The sequence below is a fragment of the Zea mays genome, chromosome 1, assembly GCF_902167145.1.
Source record: "Zea mays cultivar B73 chromosome 1, Zm-B73-REFERENCE-NAM-5.0, whole genome shotgun sequence".
Classification (NCBI taxonomy): Eukaryota; Viridiplantae; Streptophyta; class Magnoliopsida; order Poales; family Poaceae; genus Zea; species Zea mays.
Window position 1 is genome coordinate 164,243,300 of NC_050096.1, and position 23,394 is coordinate 164,266,693.

Below are 23,394 nucleotides of genomic sequence, written 5' to 3' on the forward strand. Positions count from 1 at the left end.
CACATAGCAGCCAATGCATACCCTAAACAAGGGTAAGGCCGACAAGCAGAATCTGCTCAAGTGGCAAGCAAAGTATGGCAATGTGCCAGCTCTTTGTAGCCAGGCCCTATTTTTGTAAGAGCGAGCACTGTAGACGCACAAGAACAGTTGAAGGACGTCATGATAGACAACTTTGGCATCCTTCCGAAATGGAAGGAAATCACCTACACTAACTTGTATCCTAAAAATTCGATAGGATGCCACCACCAACTTAAAGGTACCAAAATTTTCCAAATTTACTAGTAACAACAATATCAACACCATCGATCATGTGAGATGATATATGGCTCATCTCGGTTTAGTAGCATCAGCCGAACATATGAATGTTTGGCTATTTTCTCTTTCATTGTCTAGACCGCGTTTGGCTCTTACACCTTCCTCTAGCTTAGGTTCATAACGTCATGGAAACATATGGAGGAGTGCTTCCATGCTCACTTCCATTTTGGCACCTGTGAGATGACCATCTTAGATATCATCACGCACCAACAACAATGAGGTGATTCAACAATCCAATTCATGTAAAGATTTAGGAGTGTAGTGAACAAATATTACTCCCACTATCTCCTAGAGAAGACTTTTGTGGGGTTATCCTTTTCGGGCCTGCTATAGAATACTCCCACTATCCGGGAGTGGAGGGGGTGTTACAAGTGGTATCGAAGCCAACCCTTGTGGTTTTCACGGCCGTGTGTGTGTTAGGGGTTCGGGTATATGGCGCCTGGTGCATGTGGGCCCAAAGTGGCCACATGGCATGGCATATGACGACACTAGACATATAGATGTGGATAAGAGGGGAGGTTCCTAGATTGGGGTTGACCGACGAGGACATCGGTTTTCTAAGGGGGGATGGATTGTGATATCCTAGGCCTAGGGGATGGTGATATCCTGGCCCAAGGCTTAATAGAATTAATAGAATATTGATATCAACAAGGTGCATCTTCTTTTTTGGAAGCCTATCTCGAAAAAACCTCCAAGTTAAGCGTGCTTGGCTTAGAGAAATTTAGGATGGGTGACCGACTGAGATGTTTTCTCGGGTGTGCATGAGTGAAGAGAAACTGCGCACAAAAGACCCCTGTTGGTCTGTGGGGGACAATATATGATCCTAGAGAGCTGCCAGAAGTAAGTACCACCGGTCCAAGAGTGGACGGGGTGTTACAAGGCCTTCGAGGTTCGATATAAACGGTCAATCTCCTATGTCCAAGCCAAGAGGAGGAGGACCCAACAAACGAGGCTAAGATTGTAATCGTTGATTAGGCCTAGAGGCATAAGTTGTTCTTTGTCCTTCGATCACATCCACAAAAGCGTCAACTGGCTTTAACTTTGACACCACCAAGACAGCAAATCTTTGATCTACACCTAAAGGAAAAGTAGCTCAAGCTATTAGCTAATCACCAAATTCCACAGTCAATGAGCTATAAGGTATGCACTATCATAAGTGGCATAAATTTGTCACACACAGTAGCGGAGGCTACAAGGTGCTCCAACAACAAATACATCCATCCATAGAGCAAAACCAGCTTATATTTGGCAAGAGGGAGATGGGAATTGTTAACAACCCTTTCTTAGTCAACGTGGTCGATATCGCATCGACCAGCAAAGGAAAAGGTGTGGCTAGTCCACACGATTGGCCCTTAGACTTTAATACAAAAGAGCACACATCGACTAAATAAATTGTCGGATTTTGTTGATACCTATTGGGGTTTGCACACATGGTCGCCATGTACGCATAGCGGTCTAAGAATTCAAACAACATAGAATAGACACACCCACATACACAACATTGGATGTGGGAACAGGAGCACTATTACCCTAAAAGGCGGCTGTAGTCTGAGGAGGAGCAGCATTGGCACAACCAACGCTAATACCACGAGCACTACAACGTCCCCTTCTTCTAGTACTGCTAGATTCAGGCGACATAGAGACTGGCCACCATCATTGACTGTCCCAAGTGCACGTAACCGCAACATTAGTGATGTTGCACCTCAGCATTCCAGTTTCTCAGACTAGGGATGATGTGACAAAAGGAGTTGACTAAGGGCCCCCAACACTCTAAGGGCCTACTCAGAGGGCTCTACAATGTAAGAGCCGACGAACAATGACAAATCGGAAGGTACCACCTACCAGCCTTGGTGGTGTCCTGATTGCCTACCACGATCTTAGGAATGTTGTGTGCAATGGCTACGAAGCCTAGAGCACGTAAAGAAGGAATACCTATCACGATCTTAGGAACGTAGTATCCACAGCACCAAGAATGAAGATGATAGTGGGTCAGCCCTCTCAGTAGCCATCATCGTGGTCTTAGTGTCAAAAATGGGGACAAGGCGGTCCTAGAGACCAGCCTCAAAACATGAGTCAGCCTAAAGGAACTCTTGCGGATGGCCATGATGACCATATGGCTGATTCATGCAACTGACACTAGAAAACGTCAATGTAATATGAATATATGTGAGGATAATTCTAGCAATTGGTCACGAAAAATGGAATGTACCTTGCATTACAATAACAAAATGAAGGCCTATGACAGCCACCCGGCCTATTCACATTGTCCACAGACTAATTCTTTCCAGTGTGCAGCGTTGAGCTCATGGAAGAAGTATAGTTGGAGCTTGGTTTCACCTCGGTCGACAAACTGGATGGAGTTGACATCGAGCCAAGAGACAGATCACACCCCACCAATATCGGTAAGAAGCTTGATCGAAAACACATAACATAGATGATAACAATACTGAAGGAATATGACGACTAATTTGTGTGGGGTACAATTAGATATCAAGGCTCAACCGATCAATTATGGAGCATCGATTGTCGATCATGTTGGGTTATCGACCATTTGCTTAAGCATAATGCAAATTCAACCCTAAGGTCCTTAGTGACATCAAATATGAAATAGAAAAGATGACCAAGGTAGGGTTCATCAGGCCATGCAAATATGCCACGTGGATTTCCATCATCATGGTAGTCAAAAAAAGAACAACCAACTTCACATCTGCATCGACTTCTAGGATCTAGATAAGGCAACACCAAAAGATGAATATCCAATGTCAATCGCATACATGCTCAATGATGTCGCAACCAGCCATCAGATGATGGGTTTTCTTGATGATAATGCTAGATACAACCATATTTTTGTGGTTGAAGAGGATGCACACAATATAGCTTTTAGGTTTCTAGATTCAATTAGACTGTTCAAAATGGGTGGTGATGACATTCAGTGTCAAGAATGCGGGAGCCACATACTAACAGGTAATGAACTACATCTTCCATGACCTCATCAGTAGATTAGTGGAGGTTTACATTTACAACATGGTGGTAATTTTGGTTCTACAAGCAATACATATAGCCAATCTTTGCTAGATACTCTAGAGGACTAGACTCCACGAGTTGAAGATGAACCCCAAGAAATACGCATTCAAGGTAACTGTAGGGCAATTTCTCAATTTCGTGGTTCAAGAATGGGGAATCAAAATTGGGGACAAGAGTAAGGATGTCATTACAACAATGGTTCCTCCCGCAAACAGGGTGGAATTATATAGTTTTATCAGCAAAATAAAATATACTAGAAGATTCTTCTCAAATCTTTCTAGAAGGGTCCATTTGTTCATTCAGCTCGTGAAGATCAATAACAATCTAGAATTAAAGTGGGGATAGAGCAGCAGGTAGTGTTCAAAACATCAATTCCTATGAAGCCTAACCACTAGTACTGGTACCACCATAGCCCAATAAACCATTTTTTATTTACCTATCCGCTAAAACAACCTTCATCGGCTTAGTGCTGATCCAAGACTTCTAAGGCAGAGAAACAATGGTTTTCTTCCTCAAGAGATGCCTCCTTGACACCGAAACAAGGTACATTAAACTAGAGCAACTGTGTTTAATCATATACTTTACATGCACCAAACTTCGTCATTACCTGATTGTGCATGTGATTGTGCATGTGGCTGGAAACAAGGTGCACCAACAATCAGACAGAGTACGAAGCTACAGAAAGGAATGGAACTCCTATTGGAGGCTAGTGCTAAAGCCATAGAAGTATTTGGTGATTCAAAAGTGGTGATTCACCAGTTCAAGGGAGACATCAACTATGCCATCGACACTCAATACCCATATTTTAGCAACTTTCAGGAATTGATGACAAAATTCTAATTCATATCCTTAACATGTTTGACATCAACTATGCCATCCCTATGAGTAGAATTTGGAAGCCAATCGATTGGTTCAAATGGCATCTAACTATTTGTCATCCAATCAAGTTAATGAGGTAGAGGTCATGCAGATCGATGTTGCCGATTGGAGAGTTGGTATCTTCAATTATTTGAAGGAACTGGCTCGGAGGGGGGGGGGGCAAGCAAGCAAATAAGGTACAAAGCCTTAAGGTACATGCTCATTAGAGATGACATATACTATCATACCGTTAAAGGACTACTACTAAAATACCTAGGCCCCCACTAAATCACTAGAGCTAATGCACGATGTGCATGAAGGCACATGTGGCACACACTAATTGTCTCACAAGATGAAATGATTGTTAAGAATGTCTGCCTTTTATTGGCCAATACTTATGGAAGATTGTTTCAAATATTATAGGGCTGCCAAGAGTGTCAAAAAATTGGAATTGTTCAAATTTATTCAGTTGTGCCTTGATCACCATCATCAAGCCATGGTAATTTAGGGTGCGTTTGGTTGCAATGACAGAACAGAACGGGATGGGACGATCCTCAAATAAGGTTGTTTGGTTCAGAGTCAAGGGTTGGGACATGATTATCTCATATTATCCTCAGTTATCCCTCAAAATTGGAGGGACGAGAGAGGACGACAGAGGACGTCCCTGTCGTTGTCCCGCAACCAAATACACCCGAGGATGGGCATGGACATGATCGACCAAATCTAGCCATCTACTAGTAAAGGGCATAACTGGATACTAGCTGCCACTGATTATTTCACTAAGTGGGTAGAAGCCACCCCATTGAAGAATGCCATGACTAAGAATGTGATCAAGTTTTTGAAAGACATATCATATACAAGTTCGAGATTCCTTAAACTATTACCATGGCTCAGGGGTCGATATTCATCTTAGAGAAGATCAAAGAATTTGTAGAATAAATGGGAGTCATCCTAATCAAAGAGGGTAACGTCCTAGAATGACTTGTCCATAGATGAATATACTGCAACGATGAATATCAATATTGAGGACCTGGTAGAATTGATACTGTGGTCTCTGGAGAAGATTATGGAGCATAAGGCCAAGGTAGCTCGAGCATACAACAAAAATGTCAGCCAAGTTATTTCAAATTGGTGACCTCGTCTAGGAGTTGGTTTTACGGATTGAGACATAGGATCTAATTTAAGACAACGGATTGAGGAACTGGCATGGTCCCTATGGGGTCATCGACTAATAACTCGCATGGTACCTATGGATCTAATTCAAGACATTGGATACCCGAGGAGCATGATTAGTCAACCCGCCATTTAGAAGATTTTTCCAATACGACCTATGGATACCAACATCAGTTGGCTGAATTTTTGTCGTCCTGGTGAAAGCTAATGAAGATGGGGTTTTCTTGTGGCTAAATGAAGGTGCTACAAAAACAATCTAGCGGCAAAGGAAACAAGGTCGAATTCAATAATGCAAGGAACATGGAAAATGCATTTGCATAGCGATTCACTAACATCTGTAGATCCTTCTTGGTAGTAGGTCAAGCTAGGTGACATTTCTAGAACCCCTATATCCGAAGTCACAATCAATAGGTTCGACTGCAGTAGGCACACCTCTCAGCTCCTTGTGTATCTAGTGCTAGACAACCCCTAGCAGGTAAAACATCAATAATATGCTAAATATTATGTTGATTTACCCAACTAGCCGAGTCCAATATTGCAAAACTATCAAATATTTTTATCTTTTTTTATGAGTTTATGGGATAATTTTCTTTCAAAAACAATAAGAAAATCACACTGTTCATAAACTCCCTATTATCACTTGGTGACATTTTAGAAGAAGATGATATGCTACTGATTTTCGTTATTGCAAACAGATGTAAACATTCTTACGTACAAAAGTCCTATTTATGTTTTTTCGAGATCATGCAACTTTGCAAAACATACTCACCTCTAGCCAAGAATAAGTTCTTTGACATTCAAATGTAGAAACTGAACCATCTTTGTTCTGTAGATGAAAATAGTGGCTTTTGTTAGTGAAATATTCTATTCAAACAAATAAAACTACTGATGTAATTTTATTAAAGCATAAAATATCATTCAAAAAATAAGCTAAAAATAGATTGTGTCGATGTAGAAGTCAAACAAACTAGAGATTGATGTGCATGATGTCCAACTATAAATGGAAAAAGGCAATAAATTAAAACTAAATAGTTTTCAATAACTTTACCACTACGCCAATACTCCACTTCATATTTTTAAAGTATTTTTAGTTGTAATATATCACTTGCTCGAATGTTATTCTCTGTTATTGTTTAGTCAATCCATTGAACTTTAATCAATTATATATATATATATATATTTGTCACCTTAGGTGATAAATCAAGCCTAATCCCAAAATATTTGATATTTCAGTCACTTATGTATAATTGGTTCAACTGCACCATTAAGTGTGGGTGATGGATCATTCGACTTATCACCTAAGGTGACAAATAGCTATACACATGATTAGTAATATTTATGATGTTTAACGAGTATTATAGATGGTTCCATCACATATATGTTTATAATAAACCATTTTAGAGACACAAATATTGATCAGGGCCGGCCCTGAGGGGGTGCAGTGGGTGCGGCCGCACCGGGCCCCCAAAAACAAAGGCCCCCTAACCAGTGGACGCTAGTATTTTTTGTTAAACCTATCTATTTTAGACACAAATACGTAAAAACGATGTGCTATCGAGTTATCGACTAGTCTTGTTTATATTGTTAAACTAATGTCTCAATTACTTATCAAATACTCCACCCATTTTAAAATAGTATTTGGTTTAGCTCTGAATTTTTATGTTTATATTGATGATGATAAATCCACTAAAGAAGAAAAACAATTTTTTATTTTGATATAGAGAGAGTATTATAAACTATACATATGATGGTTGCTTCGGTAGAGAGAAGCTTTTTAGAATTAATTTTTTATGAACTATTTATGGTCAACAATAACTCAAGAGAGGTTAAATAGCTTGGCGATTCTATATATAAAAAAGTTGTTGGATGAGATTGATCTCGATGATATAAGCGATGACTTTGTATCACAAAATGTTAGAAGATGTTTTTAATAATATCATATAACAAGTAAGTGTTTTTTGCTATATTTTATATATGTTATCTTATAAACTTTAAAACAGTGCATAATAATTTTTATATATCAAATATTCTGTGATATATGTATAATTACATATATTTGTGTGTGGATGGGGCCTCTATATCGAATTCCGCACTGGGCCCCTGAAAAGCCAGAAACGGCCCTGATATTGATATTATATGATATAAATGTAGTCATACTTACAATAGTATTACTTAGTTTAAATCTAGGATATCATTTTTTATTCATGATCACGTTCACAGAATAAGTATTGCAAACCAAATTTTAGGTAGGTACACATCCAAGGAAAGTACTGATTTTTTTGGAAACAACATTCTCATGACTCTAAGGGCATTACATGACAACAATATGATTGTGATAGAGGATAAAACTATCATGCCTAAGAGAATGGTAGATATTTTCTATCGAATGGGGATATGACTTATGCCTATCTAATAGTTCACCTCTCGTAGGACAAAAATCTTATATCTATTTTTTATATTTCGTTGGTAATGTTCTCATAGTTAACACAACATAAACAATATGGATAGAAAATTTGGTTATCAACATTCGTATCCTTAACAAATATCGACCAATAAAAATATTTTAATGTGTTCTCTTACCTTGGGATTGGTGCAAAATTGAATCAATAATTTTTTGAGTGATCTTAATAAATAAATGTTTCAATGTAATAAATGCTTTATAGAATCATACCATAAATGAAAGAAGGCAATCAACAGCATTCAACATCCACTCATCTCCATTTGAATTTTCAACGAGGTTGGGATATACCTTGGAAAACATCAAAAGTGCCTATTTCAAGAAAACAAACAGATTTGTCAAGTGATGTATATATATTGTGGTCTATATAAATTGAATTCAATTTTATATTTCATTTGTTTGATGTTTTTATTTTAGTGTTTTCTTAGAATATAACCACAAAACAAAACCCTAGAACATGTAGTCGATCACTAGGTTTTAGAGACCAGTGCACCCAAATTTTCTATGGATCCATAAAAATCTAGGAAAGCTTGTGGGCTGGAACGCATGAAGGCAAGGGCACACCATGAGTTGTTGTAAAGTCAAGCAATGCCACTTAGGCTTGCCGGATGGAACACGTCAGGCTAGGTCACACCAAGGATTGCTCTAAAGTCAGTAATGTCACTTAGAACTTCTTATGTCAATGTGGAGAGAGATAGAAAATAAATTTGAATTGATACTAGGTTTCACAAATGTAAAATCTTGTAGTAATTGTTTCTTTGATTAATTGGATGTCTCAGTCGACTGTCCTACATATTTATAGGGAGGGGACTAGGAAGTTATCTTATTTTTACACTTTTCGTATATTTTAGGTTTCTAGATTTTACGATGATTTTAGTCAACATTTATGTATAACCATCTAGTACAAGTAAATTGTTACTTTTTTGATTTATTATTTGTCTAGGTATCATAATATATCAAAAAATTATCACAATCTGACTATAGAAATAATCATAAATTCTTAATTATCTTTGAGCCAATATGAATTTGATTTTGTCGTTCTTACAGTGTTGCCTAATATGTTTTTTATTTTTGGATTCAAAAGTGCAGATTAAGCCTACAGAAATTACAACAAACTAAACCAACAAGTTTTGTATAAAATATACAAAAAGTCTAAATTACTCCCAGAACTATTTTATTTCGTATTGTTTACCCCTTAAAAAGATTTATTATTTTTGTTTCTTCAGGTGTAAGTTGATTTTAATATCAAATATTGTGAGGTCATAAGAGTACATTATGAGTGATATTAAAAAACCATATTATTTTATGCCACCATTTCGATAGCTTAGGAAAATTAATGATAAATAACACTAGAGATACAATATAATATAAAATATATTGATGGAAAATTCATAATGTTACAAAATACGGTGTTCTGTCACCTCACAAAATTTGATACTAAAACACAATTTGTATATAGAGAAACAAGGTAGAAAATACTAGATTAACTGAAATAGTTGGAGGGAGTAAATTAAATCAAACATTAGTTTAGAAGTTATCTACACATAGACCAAATTTGAAGGAAAAGTTTGGATTTTCTCTAGAACATATGCAATAATCATCTCTTGAATGGAATGTAAAATTCAGAAATCTAATTTTTTAGTAAGTCCCTTATTTTTAATAACTCGAGTGAAACATGACCCCACCTTTTTCATCGATTAATGTTGAACAATGTACATTACATGCTTGCTAATGTTTTGCACTCAGCATTGCATGCCAAGAAAGATTGTAGAGAGAGAAACAACTAGAAACACTTAAACTCTACAAAGTAGAAACAAATCAAAGGTCTAAGGCTGTCTCGAGCATTATCTTCTATACCATTCATCTATATTTGTCCTTTACATGTTTCTCTAAAATATTTACTCCTCTATATCTCATTTCTTTCCAAAAGTATCATACATTATTCTGTATATGTCAAAAACACATATAAGAGTCCTATTTACTCTAGATTTTTGTATGCACGTATTTATTATACCCTTAAATGTCTTATATATATTTTAGTTTTCCTTAATCGGCTATAAAGTATAAAAATTAATAGAGAAGAGCAGAGAGAGTTTCTATATTTATAGGATGGAGAAGTGTCCTTTATATTTAGAGGAACATTTAGAGAAATGAATATTCATTATATTTAAGGTACACAATGGTTTAGAGGATATTGTTTGGGACAGTTTAAATTCACGTGCAAATTAGCATGTGGCCAAGGGCAGTCTCAAAAAAAGCAAGATGCTGGTCACCAAACTGTAGACCACTGAATTTCTACTTGCCCAATTAGCTCTGAGTCTCAAACAAGGGTGCATGACAACTGGGCACACCCTAGTCGTTTGTTCGCCACTACTCTTGTCGAATGAGAGAGATCCATATATATATATATATATATATATATATATATATATATATATATATATATATATATATATATATATATATATATATATATATATATATATATATATATATATATATATATATATATATATATATATATATATATATATATATATATATATATATATATATATATATATATATATATATATATATATATATATATATATATATATATATGCCTCGCTAAGCCGTCTTTGGACAACAGAACAAACTTATTGGCCTATCCTCATCATCGGAGACGAGAGTCCATCCCTAAAGTTTAGTCCATCTATCTCTCTTCTCCGCACTAAAGGTCTTTCTAGTTTTTCCTTTCATGTCATTCCTGAGATGAATCTGTTTTTTTGATGTGTTCACACTATATCTCCAGTAGCTCTACTATCTCATTTTCTATATCATCCTCTATTTCAATCTTAACTCTGTAAACAGTAATATCTACAGTGTAAAATAATATTTTGCGTAGCCATATGTAAGATCTGTCAGAAACAACCTCATAACTCAGGCCACGTATATTCGTATCCACAGTCGCCGTCTACTAGAAACAACCTTATTAGAATATCTCCAGCATCTTACCTATCTCATCTTCTATTTCAAATTTTACTCTACAAATATTACAGTCTAGTGTAAAACAGTGTTTTACACGACCATATGCCCGGATGTAAAGCACTATGTACCTCCGTAGGAATTGAACACCGCGGGAGGTCGCGAGCCACCGCGATGACCAAATCCTATAGATCCAGACCGGGGTAAAAACCTCCTAGTAACTTGATTGTCTAGCTATATCTATGTACCAAAACAAAATACTAAACTATAAGCTTCTTATGCTGACCTTAGTTGCTTCCGCACTAGTATCCGATGAGCCCCAGCCATTGTCTATAGTGGAAAGTGGCCATGATCCTTTTGACCTATGCCGGAACCAGTAACTTGGGTTCCCTGGAGGGTTTGTAGTAACCTGTTTGTTAAAGAACAATATAAAAATCTACAAAGAAAATAAAGAGAATTGTGTATATGATTAATTATTTTTTAGGATAAAACGAAGATGTGGTAAACATCAGACTTGTGCTCTCTTTAAGTATTCCATAGCCCTCTGAATGGTTGGACCATACTCATTGGCAGCATCTGCTGATAACATGGCCTGGATTATAAGTGCTAACTCCCAGTTGTGGGTACCATCGTATATCTACAGTCAGAATTGCACAACAATGTTTTATTAGTTTCCATATTTAGATTGAAAAAACTTCTGAATACAGGTAATACAACATCTTCCACGATGAGGAACAAATGTAGCTAGAGAAAAAAAAGTAAGAAATTATTAAGCGATCTAAACAAATTATTTTCTGCTGTCCATGACCATTTACTCCTGAAAACTATTGGCCCATGTAAAATTGTATATGCACAGTATAATGGACTTTTTTTGCAAAATGTTTTAATGTCAACGAATGCAATCAAAGAGAAGAAATGACAACTATTTGCAACAATCGACCACACCACCTTTAAGACAAATTTTAGTAAGAATAAAGAAGTCCAACTCAATTATTTTCTTGTTTTTGTGGTTGTTTCAAAATCCAAATATGAAAGAATGATTTAATATGAAATAGAAATTTAATGCATGGACCTTTGATAAGATTTTTTTAGTAGAGGACTATACAAAATCGTTATTATGAAATAATAATTAAAGGAACGTAAGCTTTGGCCTATCATATAAGGTTGTATTTAGATAGGATTTAATTAGCTTAAGGTCTGTTTAGATCATGACTCATTATTATATTCTAGATGTGTATTATTATAACTAGTACGTACATCATACCAATCATATTTTATGGTATAGTGCAATAGCTATACGATACACGATAGCCAGTGGCAAACCAGTGGGATGAACCCTAACACAAAAAAATAAACTTAAAATTAAAGTGGATCTTCTCCATAAAAATAAATTTAAAATTGAAGTAGACATATGGCTAGTATCCCCTATATTAAAATGCATATATTGTATTTTATGTTAGCCAAAAGGCCAAGAAAGTTATGATTTGAAAATAAGACATGTCTCTTTTTATAGCTCGCTCGAGCTCTCGTCATCCTTTATCTAGCAAGGTGGCAGTATCTAGGAGCGTCGTACCACGTGCGGCTTCGTCTTGTGTTAGGCTTGGGTGTTTTCTCTTGGCCCATCTGGGAGGTAATGGTCCACGTCACTTGACGACACTTGTCGACAGTGAAACCACTAAACCTTGGCAACTGGTGCTTTATAGGAGTAGAGATACATATTTAAACTATTTATTATGTCAATCAAAATGTTTGGGTTAATGGATTATAATGATTGATTCTGATCGATTAAAGTGATAAATTCTTATTTAATCATTTATAGTTTGGCAAGTTGAACAATTATTTGAGGGCAAATTGGAAATTCAACACCCATATACCCTATAACCTAGTTTCACATGGATTGTGGGATCATGGTAATCAAGAGGTTTCATTCTATCTTATATAATCCATTTTGTTTAGATCAAATTTTGATTCTATAATCCGATTTGTTACAATCGAGCAGTTCCTAAATTAGGCCTTAGAACAATTATTAATGAGGATATGTCAAATCACGTGGCAATTATTTAATATACAATTTATCTGTTCTAAAAGTAGAGAGAAGGGGGATCTAAGTCAAATGCGTGAAACTAGAAGAATAGATGGAATAAAATATGCAATACTTTGGTGTTCATTCCATCTTCAGCAATCCACAAATAATCATGTATCCTTGGAATATGTCGCTTGAGCGCATCTGAATTTGGGTTTTCAACCCAGCAACAAATCATGTTTAGTGCCTAATCAAAAATGAAGTAGAATGTTAGATTTCATCAGTTTTTGTATGGACAAGCAAAATACAGAGAAAGGTATAGTCTATTGCTCTTAAAGAAACCATATTATAGTGGAGAACAATGGAAGTAGTTATACATGTGCTACTGAGACATATGCCCTCCTTAATTAGCCACTTGTCAAGTACTCCCTTTTTCATGAAATATAGTGCAGTATGATTTCTATTTTGTACTAGAATATAATGCAAGATACATGGTGTATGTGTTTATATTTGGAAAAGTTTGTTAAAATAAAACAATAATATAAGGAGAAACTCCATAATTGGGTGTAATACATGACTACATGCGTCATTTAAGTATTCCCTCATGGTGAATTAATTTTTTCGAAAACACAATATTACAAGAGATAGGGAGTAGAGTTCCATGAAGATTCATTAGAGGGAATTGTCCCAAAAGTGTTCACAAATACTTTGGCTCGTGGTCATGAAGAATCTATTGATATTGATGAGAATTTACAAGCATCCCTTAGTCTTCTTATCAACACATAACAAAATTGTAGAACATATCTAGATAGTATCTTGAATAGATTTTAATAAGTAGTTTTTACATGACATTAGTTTTAAAGTTTCCTAATTCATACCCCTCTTAGACATCATGATCCCTTCAACATGATTTTGTGTTAGTGCGATATGCTAGCTGGATTTAATGTCCACAATCTAAGGAGTTATTTGTTCATAAACTAAGGACTTAACTTACATTATGGCCCTAAGGACACATCTTAGTGTGATATTTGCTTAGTTCTTACTAGTTTTTGCCATAATTTAATTATTTTAAGGCTATTGCTATGAATTTTATGGGTCTCAATTCACCTTCACCATCTTGAGGCCATTTGTTCCTTTCACCAATACAACTGGTTTTAGTCAAGGTAGCAACCAATAATTTCCTAGGGTTAATCTAATAAAATTATATATATTATGCACTAGCGCCATGGAGGCTTGAACCCCCTCTTGATTTTTGTAGAGTGAAACCAAGAAGCTTGTGGGATGTAGAGACATTTATCTCGATGAGAGAAGGTGAAGTGAAGAAGAATCAATTGATAAGAAGCGAGGCAAGTGATGACTTATGATAATCATAGTTGCTTTGCAAGTTGCTAGTCTATCTAGGTGTGCACCTTTTTGGTTCTAGCCCAAGAGCCAAGAGCAAAAGAACAATCAAGATCCTATGTATACTAGTGGTAGCAATTAGCCAACTAGTACCATGGAAAATTTTCTTATCCCAAGTTTTCACCCTCTTACTCATCTCCTTATGTAAGAATCATGCGACCATTGCATGATCATGAATGATCTTGGTGACTGAGATGACAACAAGAGCACTAGGATGCCCATTTGTGTTAAGATGTAGTAGAAAGAATATTACTACCCATGATATCTCCTAAAGTGATGAATAGTTGTAGAAATTGATGTATGATAGACACCAAAAAGGGTGCCCACTAGTCATGTCAAAGTAGTGGTCAGTCTAATGGTGGAAAGAATGATATGCAGAACAATCTATAATTTGTTTAGCTACATTATGAAGGAGCACATGCTAGAAAGTACAAAGATGAAAAGATACTTATTCAAACAATGGTAATAGAGTTTGCATTGGATTATTTATTGGAGAGTACTGGTAGGATTGTATGTATTAGAAAAAATTAACCATTCTAAATTGTTCGAACAATACTATTTTTGGAAAATAATGGCTAATGGCTAGTTGGGTTGAATTAGCTGGTGGTGTCCTTTCTAGCTTGGCCAACACCATGACTTTAATAAGGTTTGGTAACAAGGATCATATCCTTCTAGGAACTCCAATGTGGACTAGAGGTGGGGGTTTTTCAACCAATGTCATGGAATAAATCTTTGTCTTACATAATTTTTTCACTTGACTTGCTCTTTACCTTATGAATTTAAGCTTATTATTTTTTTCTTGTTTTGTGTGAACTTGATTGTAGCATTCCTAAATTTGAATAGGCTAGTTGATAGGATTAAATCTATGTTCCAAAACTCCGACGGGCCTAATAGGCCTATGACAACCTATCACGTTTCAATAGCAAAAAAAGACTAAAATATGTGTAAATGGGGATTTGAATCATGGTTGTTACATTTAAAATACTATTTAAACCCACTTAACCAACAAAACACATGTATTTTCATGTTTTATACTATAATCATGTGTAATATAGATATTTTATGAATAAATTGGAAAAAAAATAAAATTGGGTCGTGTCAGGCCAAGCCCATCGTGTCGTGCCTTCGGCCTAGGCATGGTGCGGTGATCGGGATGGGCCGACATGGGCCAAGCTAGCATGGACCTGGTAACCAACGGGCCAGGTCGGGTTCGTGCCGGGCTTCAAGCCTACGGGTGCCCGATCCATTTGGACATCTCTACTCTAAACCAATTGCGAATAGTGATTTTGTGCTATTGAGATTATTTAATACATATAAGATAGATCAGATGACGACACATTTTGTGCCTTATGACAAAAAATATGATTGGTTTCATGAGCCCAAAAAATAAGTGTGAGAGAATGATGATAGTAGACAATACCTTTGTAACGGGAGATATGCCAATATATTGAGTAGTTTCATCTTCGTAGTGGATATGTTCCAGAATGTGGTTCAAAGCTCTCTCTCTTAACTTGTTAAGTGGCCAATAGTTCAACACAGGCTCCACGAACATGTTCAAGCATGTTGAAATAAATTTGAATATTTCTGAAGGTTTATTGCGTATGTCCTCCTAATGAAATGGCAAGAGTGAAATTAGTATATGTTTAATGTTCTTAATCCCATGCATTATTTGGCATTTGTAAGCTATGTTTCTGCATGAGTGCTAGAGTCCTAAATACTCACCTAAGAGAAAGCATGTAATTAAGCATGGAATGCATTCATACATCCTAATTACCTCATGTGGGATTATCATGGTAATAAAGTCAACACAAAGCTATAGTTTTGATGAATAAGGGGGTTTGAAGTTATCTCTAAATTTATATGCTCAAAGGTTCATGTATTTTGATTAAACAAAATGAAAAAATAATCGAATGGATAGTACTATGTTAGTATATTTCTTTCATAAAAAATAAATTTATTTTCATAGAATTTGAATTCATACTCATATAAAAATAGATAAATTTGGACATAAAAAATTTAAGAGATAATTAAATATTTAGATTTGTTTTTAAGAAAAATTTGAAATAGCGATTGGAAATGTACATATATGTTTGTAAAAATTTGGAAAAAGTGTGCAACATTTGAAGGTAACAGGAATTGCCATGTCGAGCAAGCTCATTCTTTCACCAAATTAATTCATGAGATCATTGATCTATCTCCAATTATGTTAAATAACATTTCACAGTGTGTGATAGATATATTATGCTCGCCCTTTAAAACTACAAAATGGTGGTCTATCAATAGGACACTAGGAGGGTTAGGAATAAATGAAAGAACTCTTTATGTAACATTTCGAGTTAGCTTGGTGTCCTTATTTTCCATTAAAAATACTAGAGTTTATTATAACTTCCCTATCAATGATAACTCTATTATAGGTCCATAAAAGCCCATACATTGATCATAACTCTTTTGTTGTCCCCATCTTACCTCATCTACCCATCCACATTGTACACATATTACTTTGTCCTCTATTCCAGTCACATCTTTCTTACACCAAACATGTCTTCAACTAAACTCTATATTGAGGTAACACTATGAATTTAATTAACATGACACCTAGACATTGAACTTTGTGATTTTGGTCCTAGAGTGGCAACATAATTATAAGGACTAACATGTTTGTCAAGAATGCTAGTTAGAAATTTTATAAGTTCTATGGATAAAAAGTAGGAAGCATGAAGAATAATAAAAAGAAAAAATGAGAGAATATTAAGAGAAATCCCAAAGAATAGAAGATTTGGTACCTTGGAAAATGAACTTATCGGAAGCTTAGAAAGGAGGCAAAGAAGAGTGGACAACATAAAAAATACAACCTCTATATGGCCCTATGGTTTTAATTTTGGAGGTGCTAGAGTATTTTTGTGCTATGCTAAAGAAGAATAATCAAGGTCTAGAAGATCCAATGGGAAAACAAATGTGGGCACCAAATTATGGCAAAGTGAACATACATAGCATCAGGTCATAATAGAAAAATGCATGCATGAGAGGGTCTAGTGATAACATAAATAGAGCATAGGAGTATTATTACATAGAGGTGAAGAAGTTACAATAAAGAAAATCAATGGACCATGTGATCTAGTGAATGTAAAATTCAAAGCACAAGAGGATGTCATAGTACTCTAAGATCAAGCATATGGCATGGCAAACTTGAAATGTGAACGCCAAAAGCTTTGGTCCTAGTATTGTAGATGCTAGAGTATTACATAGTGGTTCCAACAATTGGTTGTGATGTCTAGCTAGAAAATTTTCATAAATAGGATGATCTACATGCATCAAAAACAAGATTATCTACTATGTGCATTTTTAGCTAGCCATTTTGCAAATTTTTGTTGTTGTTGAGCCTCTAGTTCATTTAAGGTTTCAAGGATTATAAAGATTAGAGGCGTCGTTAAACACTTGAGATAAACTAATCTATCGAAGGGCTAAGTGCTTGAAGCATGGCCGTTGTGAAGATATCATGTGGGGTAGTTGTTTCTAGTTGAACCACACCCTTATTCATTCTTATTTGTGCCAGACCATTGGGGACTTGCATAGCTCACTAGTGATTTTTCTAACCCTCTATATTCATAGAGTGGCTGAAATACTTTTTGGGGGACAACAAGACATTTCCTCGAAAGAGAATCTCAATAATGGACATAATATCAAGATGATCGAGGTAGTGGTTTGGTGAGACTTGTCACTATGGGAAGAGCCTCATCTAGCTTTAAGGGAGACACTATGGTAAGTTTAGACCATCACTAGGCGGGACATTTTTCATGGTGAAGAGCCCCATCTAGCTTTAAAGGAGCCACTATGGTATGCCTCATCTAGCTTTGACGTAGTGGTTTGGTGACCAAAAGCACATTTTCATGGCGAATTTTTTCCACTATAGAGTAAGGTACTGATTTACACTACTCATATGGCAAATCTAATCCTTTGTCTTGTCTGTTTGCCTCCTCATCACCTCACTTACTATATTTACACTTGTTTTGTTTCTTTGCATTTCTGAGGGTTGCCTTTTTAATAGTTTATATAATTGGCTTTATTACTAGGTGCAAAAACTCTATTAATATGAATAAAATACCATTTCTTTCATCTTCGTATGGTTTTGTTCAATTGATGGTTTTAGAAGTACCATACTTTAGATTGAGGTGGGAATATATGGAAAAGATCAAAAGGTGAATAATAAATTAAAACATACTCGATTTTTTAATAGTTTTGTTATATGTAGATATAGGTGTTCTCTAGATCCCTAGAAAAGATTATAATATGTATATTTTTAAAATGAGACCTTTGATTATAAGTATAACTCCATTTTTTTATTGAAATTCTATTTTACATAATAACTTCTATTTTATTTACATTCCTTGTTCACAGGCCAAACCAAGAAGTACATGATCACTATGTTCATTATGGGGTGATGGAAGGATTGTACCATACAAGGTTTTTATCCCTAGTTTACTCGCAACATGGATAAAGTAGTGATCAATAGAACTTCCCTAATTTATGTTGTCTAAGCTGACGAGTTCTAAATTTGAACAACAAGCATATCGAGGGTAAGCGAGTAGTTTTATTTCTTACCTCACCACTATTTTCTATGCTACATTTTTTGAGTGTGGATGAATCACTTGACAAACCTTAGTTTCATATCTAGGTTTATCATAATTACGTATGTACATGATCATAGGTTAGCTTTATATGGACCTATTTACCCCTCCCCTGTCTATCCCCACATGTGAGACCTATGTTCCTTTCGATGGAGTTTTATATGTTGATGACTCAGTGTGGATGGTGTGTGAAACTCTTTTGCTACCCAAGGCAAATCTAGTGCGAGTAGAGGACAATGACAATGCATGGGTTGGGCTATGGTGCAAAACAAACTAGGTTGGGCTCACCAATAATTAGATGGCTCTAAGCTGGTTGTGGTTCCCACTAACATGTTTTGTTCGAAGATGCATTATCCCACTCTCATACAAGTAATTGGAAATTAAGTTTATGGTTTGTTTTAATATTTTCATAATCAAAATGAGTTAAAATCAAGTTATTTGCAAACCAATTGGCATAAAGTTGGATGAATTTCTTATTTTTCTTAGAGAATGTTAATAGTTGTGATGTGAAACTTTTTATACATTGTTGAATCAGTTATAAGTTAAACCACAAGTTAAAACATCACTACAAAAAAGAGTATATATGGTAACATGATATCAATGAAAATAAAAAAGTCTATGTTGATTTTCCATACAATGGGGACAAGAAGGAAAATGTCAGATCCTACTAGACCCAAATGTGTATCAGAATTAAAAGAATGACTCGTAACTTTGATATTTAGAACTAGTGTGCATTGACTTTTTAGCTATTCCACTTGTACTAATGAAACCTCCATATCATAAAACTCTTTAACTGTGTGGCTAGACCTATGCTAATATAACATGCATGTACTTATTAGTGGGAAAGTTATATTTGTGAATATCATAATATTTGTAATTTATTTGAGATGATTAATCATGGATACTTTGTTAAAGACTAGGTTTTGCCAAACATGTGCTGAATCTAAATATCATGGTAGACAACTGATGCCTTAGTTTTATTATGAAGTGATGATTCATTCTATACACAGCAACATTTATGTTGACTAAAATGATGGGTCATAGTATATACCGATAAATTAATCAGTACATGTAGAAGCACTAGTAGAAAATTCTAGATCAATGTCCCATTTTCACCTATGACATTCTTAATAACCCAAATCCACTCCCGGTCTCGGATCGGCGGTAGTTACTACTGGCAGCTCTCTAGGATCATATATTGTCCCCACAGACCAACACAAGTCTTTTGTGCGCACTTTGTCCTCACTCATGCACACCAAAGAAAACTTCCCGGTCGGTTACCCATCCCAAATTGCTCCAAGCCAAGTATGCTTAACTTGGAGGTCCTTTTGAGATAGGCTTCCGAAAAAGAAGATGCACCTTATTGGTATGAATACTCTATTAATTCTATTAAGACTTGGGCCAGGATATCACCATCCTAGGGGCCAGGATATCACATTTATAGGAAAATTTTAAAAACACTAGCATGTCCCAAATATGTCATAGTGTAAGATTGTCACAACCACTTATCCATAAGATCAAATAGAAGGTTTCATATCATCTAAGGGCATAGGTCATGAACTATAGAGCAAATATCACTATTAGAAATGTGGACTTTCATGATGTAAATGGCATGACATTATCTCAAAACATCACCAAATAAGTAACTTTATCATGCTTTTTCTAGTGGCATCCAAGCTTAGTGAAAAAAATTAGGTGTAAAAGCCCTAGTTTGGTTTCGGTAATTGAGTGACAAGTAGTGGACTAACCAAGTGCTCAAGTGTTGTATGTTCTTCACTATGTCCGCACCAAGTGTTGCGCAAAAGAAGGATACCATGGAAGACATGATGATGGCTATATGTTGTTCAAGGTTACCAAAAATGGAGAGAAGTAAAAAGGAAGGAGATGGAAGCAAGCCCAAAGGCAAAATATATATGTAAGGGTCTACATTTTGTCACCTAAGGAGAAGTAAAAGCACTATTGGGATAAGAAAAAAAGTCTTATTAAAATGGGAACTCTAATGCGATTATAGTCTTATAGAGCCACTAGCTATTATTTATATATGCATGTGCATTAGACCTAATGACATCGTAAGAATCAAGTTAAAATGTTATGAAAAGTCATTTGAAAAAGTTAACTGAGTGTGTAACACTCTATTTTTGTAATGCACAAATCTATTGTAACTTCAAATAATCTTGAAGTATTATGTTTTATCATATGTGACTCATTATTCCCAAATAAATAAAGAAGAAAAATTTTTTGTATAAAAATCCTTACCATTGAATGTGCCTAAAATTTGTTGAAGTGTGCCTCTAGTTGATTATAATTTTCTGACAAGTTTTCAAATAATTTGGACTTCATTTGATTTCAATTTTGAATTTTAAACTTATATTCTGTCCGAAAAAGAATTATATGAAACCAATGCCCTGGCCAGCCTATTATGCTTTTAGCCTAGCCAACCACGCATGCCTACACCCCTTACCCAATCAAGAGCTGATCGACAGACCAGCCATGTTAATGCCTCTCTCTCTCTCTCTCTCATGTACTCTCTCTCTTTGACCAATGGGGTCGCCTTGTAATTCCAATCCATGTGCCCTTTCCCTCATCGTTCGCCTGTGGACATGCAGCCGCTAAACTCTCCCTTGTGATGCTGAGCTGGACTCCTCCACCCGTCAGTCGACAATAGAGGTTCTGCCCATCATCTCATGCCCTTTATCCCTATTTGATCTCGTCTTAATGGTGCCCATCAATGTGGAGAACATCATGACGGCCATCATCGCCACAACTGTTGCACTACACTCGTCGATGCCCTTTTTTCCTGATTAATGGCATGAGTCCATAATTAGGCCCCCACTCCACCCTCTCCTTCCAATAGCTCGACCATCCAGTCACCAAAACACCCTCTCCTCAACACTAGTATCGTCATCATCGTTATAAACCTTTTGTGAGGCGCTATGTCCTTACTTGAACCCATTCATCCTCAACTTCGATGCCATGAGATTCACTGATGTTCGAGATGTCCAAAAACAAGTTTTGGTGTGAGCTCTACCGACGTCTTATTCCTAGACCATGATGCCCGACCTGTGTCATGCCACCTTGCCATCGACCAACTCATCCTCGGTCGTATCCACCTCTTTGCTCGACACTAGGATGAGCACCAGCAGGTATTCAACCTGTCACATACTTTCTTTCGCTAGATTACACCATAAATAGTCATGAAATGCTCAACCGAGTTCTCTCGGTTGTTGTGAACCCCCTCACCGCTATATGAGTAGACTCGATCTACCCCTCACCCTGTTTTTGTGCCCAGTGAGTTTGTCATTGCTGATAACGGATTGGCGGCGAGCCACTACACTAGCCGAACCCCACAGCGCCTAGTCTAGCATCACTTACGAGTTCGTCGTCGTGTAGGACAAACATCATCGTGTTCCCATTGATCGCACACCCGTAGTTCTATTATGCACCATCCACGTAAGATCTAATGGCTAGGATTGGTCGATACCGGTCAACATCATGTCAACGTAGCAATGACAATTCCCATTTTGCAAAAGAGCCCCTTTGTTTTTAACAAATCAACCCGCAGTCGATCACAATTCAATCGAGGGACTAAAAATATTATTTTTAGACCCTACATTCCATAGTTAAGTAGAATTTTCCTCCTATCTATTTAGAAAATAATTTAAATTTATAAAAAAACATTTTTAACTTAAAATAAATGATTTTGGTCTCAAATAAATTATATTCTTGAACAAAATAATTTCAAAACTATTTAAGCCATGTTTTCATGTGTGGTGTATTGTTTCTTATTTTTCCCATTGTTTGTTATATGAGTGCAAGTAGACTCGGAGATCTATAATTGCACCATGGGCCCTGCCTTTGAGGACATCGAGAACCCCAAAGAAGGCAAGTATTACATGTACCTAAACCCTTTGTAGTTAAATGTTCATTGTTGTTTCGGCCAAGTTGTTGCTCATAATAGGAATATTTATAGTAGACAAATGCTAGTGCTCCATACCATTTAAAACACAAAAGTAATTTCAAGTGTTTATGAAACAAATTTTGTAAAAGATGATTTTTAGCAAACATGGGGTTTTGAGCATGTGATATGATTGCTTAAGTGCCTCAACCTAAGAACTAGTTCACCAAACGACCACCCGGGAAAACAATATAACCATAAGGACTATATGGGCTCTAGTCTTGACCTAGTAAATAAGGAAACCTGTGTGGCATTATTCTTGGTAGATGGGGATAGGAGAAGGCTCTTTGGCCACACCTACATGCTTGGCTAGGCATTGTGATTGATGCCCATGGATTGCTTAGTTGCAAGGTAGGGTTGGAGAGTTATGGAAGATCGATTCCAAATTTTCTTCCATGGTACTAATACACATAGGAACCCTTTGTAAATGTCTCATAGTGAAGCTTGCCACACATCCTTAGAAGAGGTGAAGGGCCTTACAAACACTAGCAAATGGGTATCATGACTTGCGGGTAAAGTTCTACAACCTCTACAACTTCTAAAACTAATAAGTTAGTCATACTCACTGTTAAGGGTGACCTTGTGCTCCTCACAT

General features: G+C 36.1%; 1 protein-coding gene across 6 annotated transcripts in view; it reads right to left on the reverse strand.

The window, feature by feature from the left end:
- Nucleotides 1-23,394, reverse strand: part of LOC103640481 (achilleol B synthase) — a 72,496-nt gene that overhangs the window by 18,338 nt on the left and 30,764 nt on the right. For 3 of the 6 annotated variants that reach the window (XM_008663060.3, XM_008663057.3, XM_008663050.3), the window contains exons 7-12: nt 15,640-15,828; nt 12,952-13,065; nt 11,310-11,432; nt 11,082-11,204; nt 8,042-8,140; nt 6,140-6,196 (exon numbers count right to left, since the gene is read on the reverse strand). In XM_008663060.3, coding sequence (XP_008661282.1) covers nt 6,140-6,196; nt 8,042-8,140; nt 11,082-11,204; nt 11,310-11,432; nt 12,952-13,065; nt 15,640-15,828 — 705 coding nt within the window. The remainder of the gene's footprint in view (nt 1-6,139; nt 6,197-8,041; nt 8,141-11,081; nt 11,205-11,309; nt 11,433-12,951; nt 13,066-15,639; nt 15,829-23,394) is intronic. The other 3 variants (XM_008663052.3, XM_008663051.3, XM_008663053.3) reach the window with 3 other exon arrangements.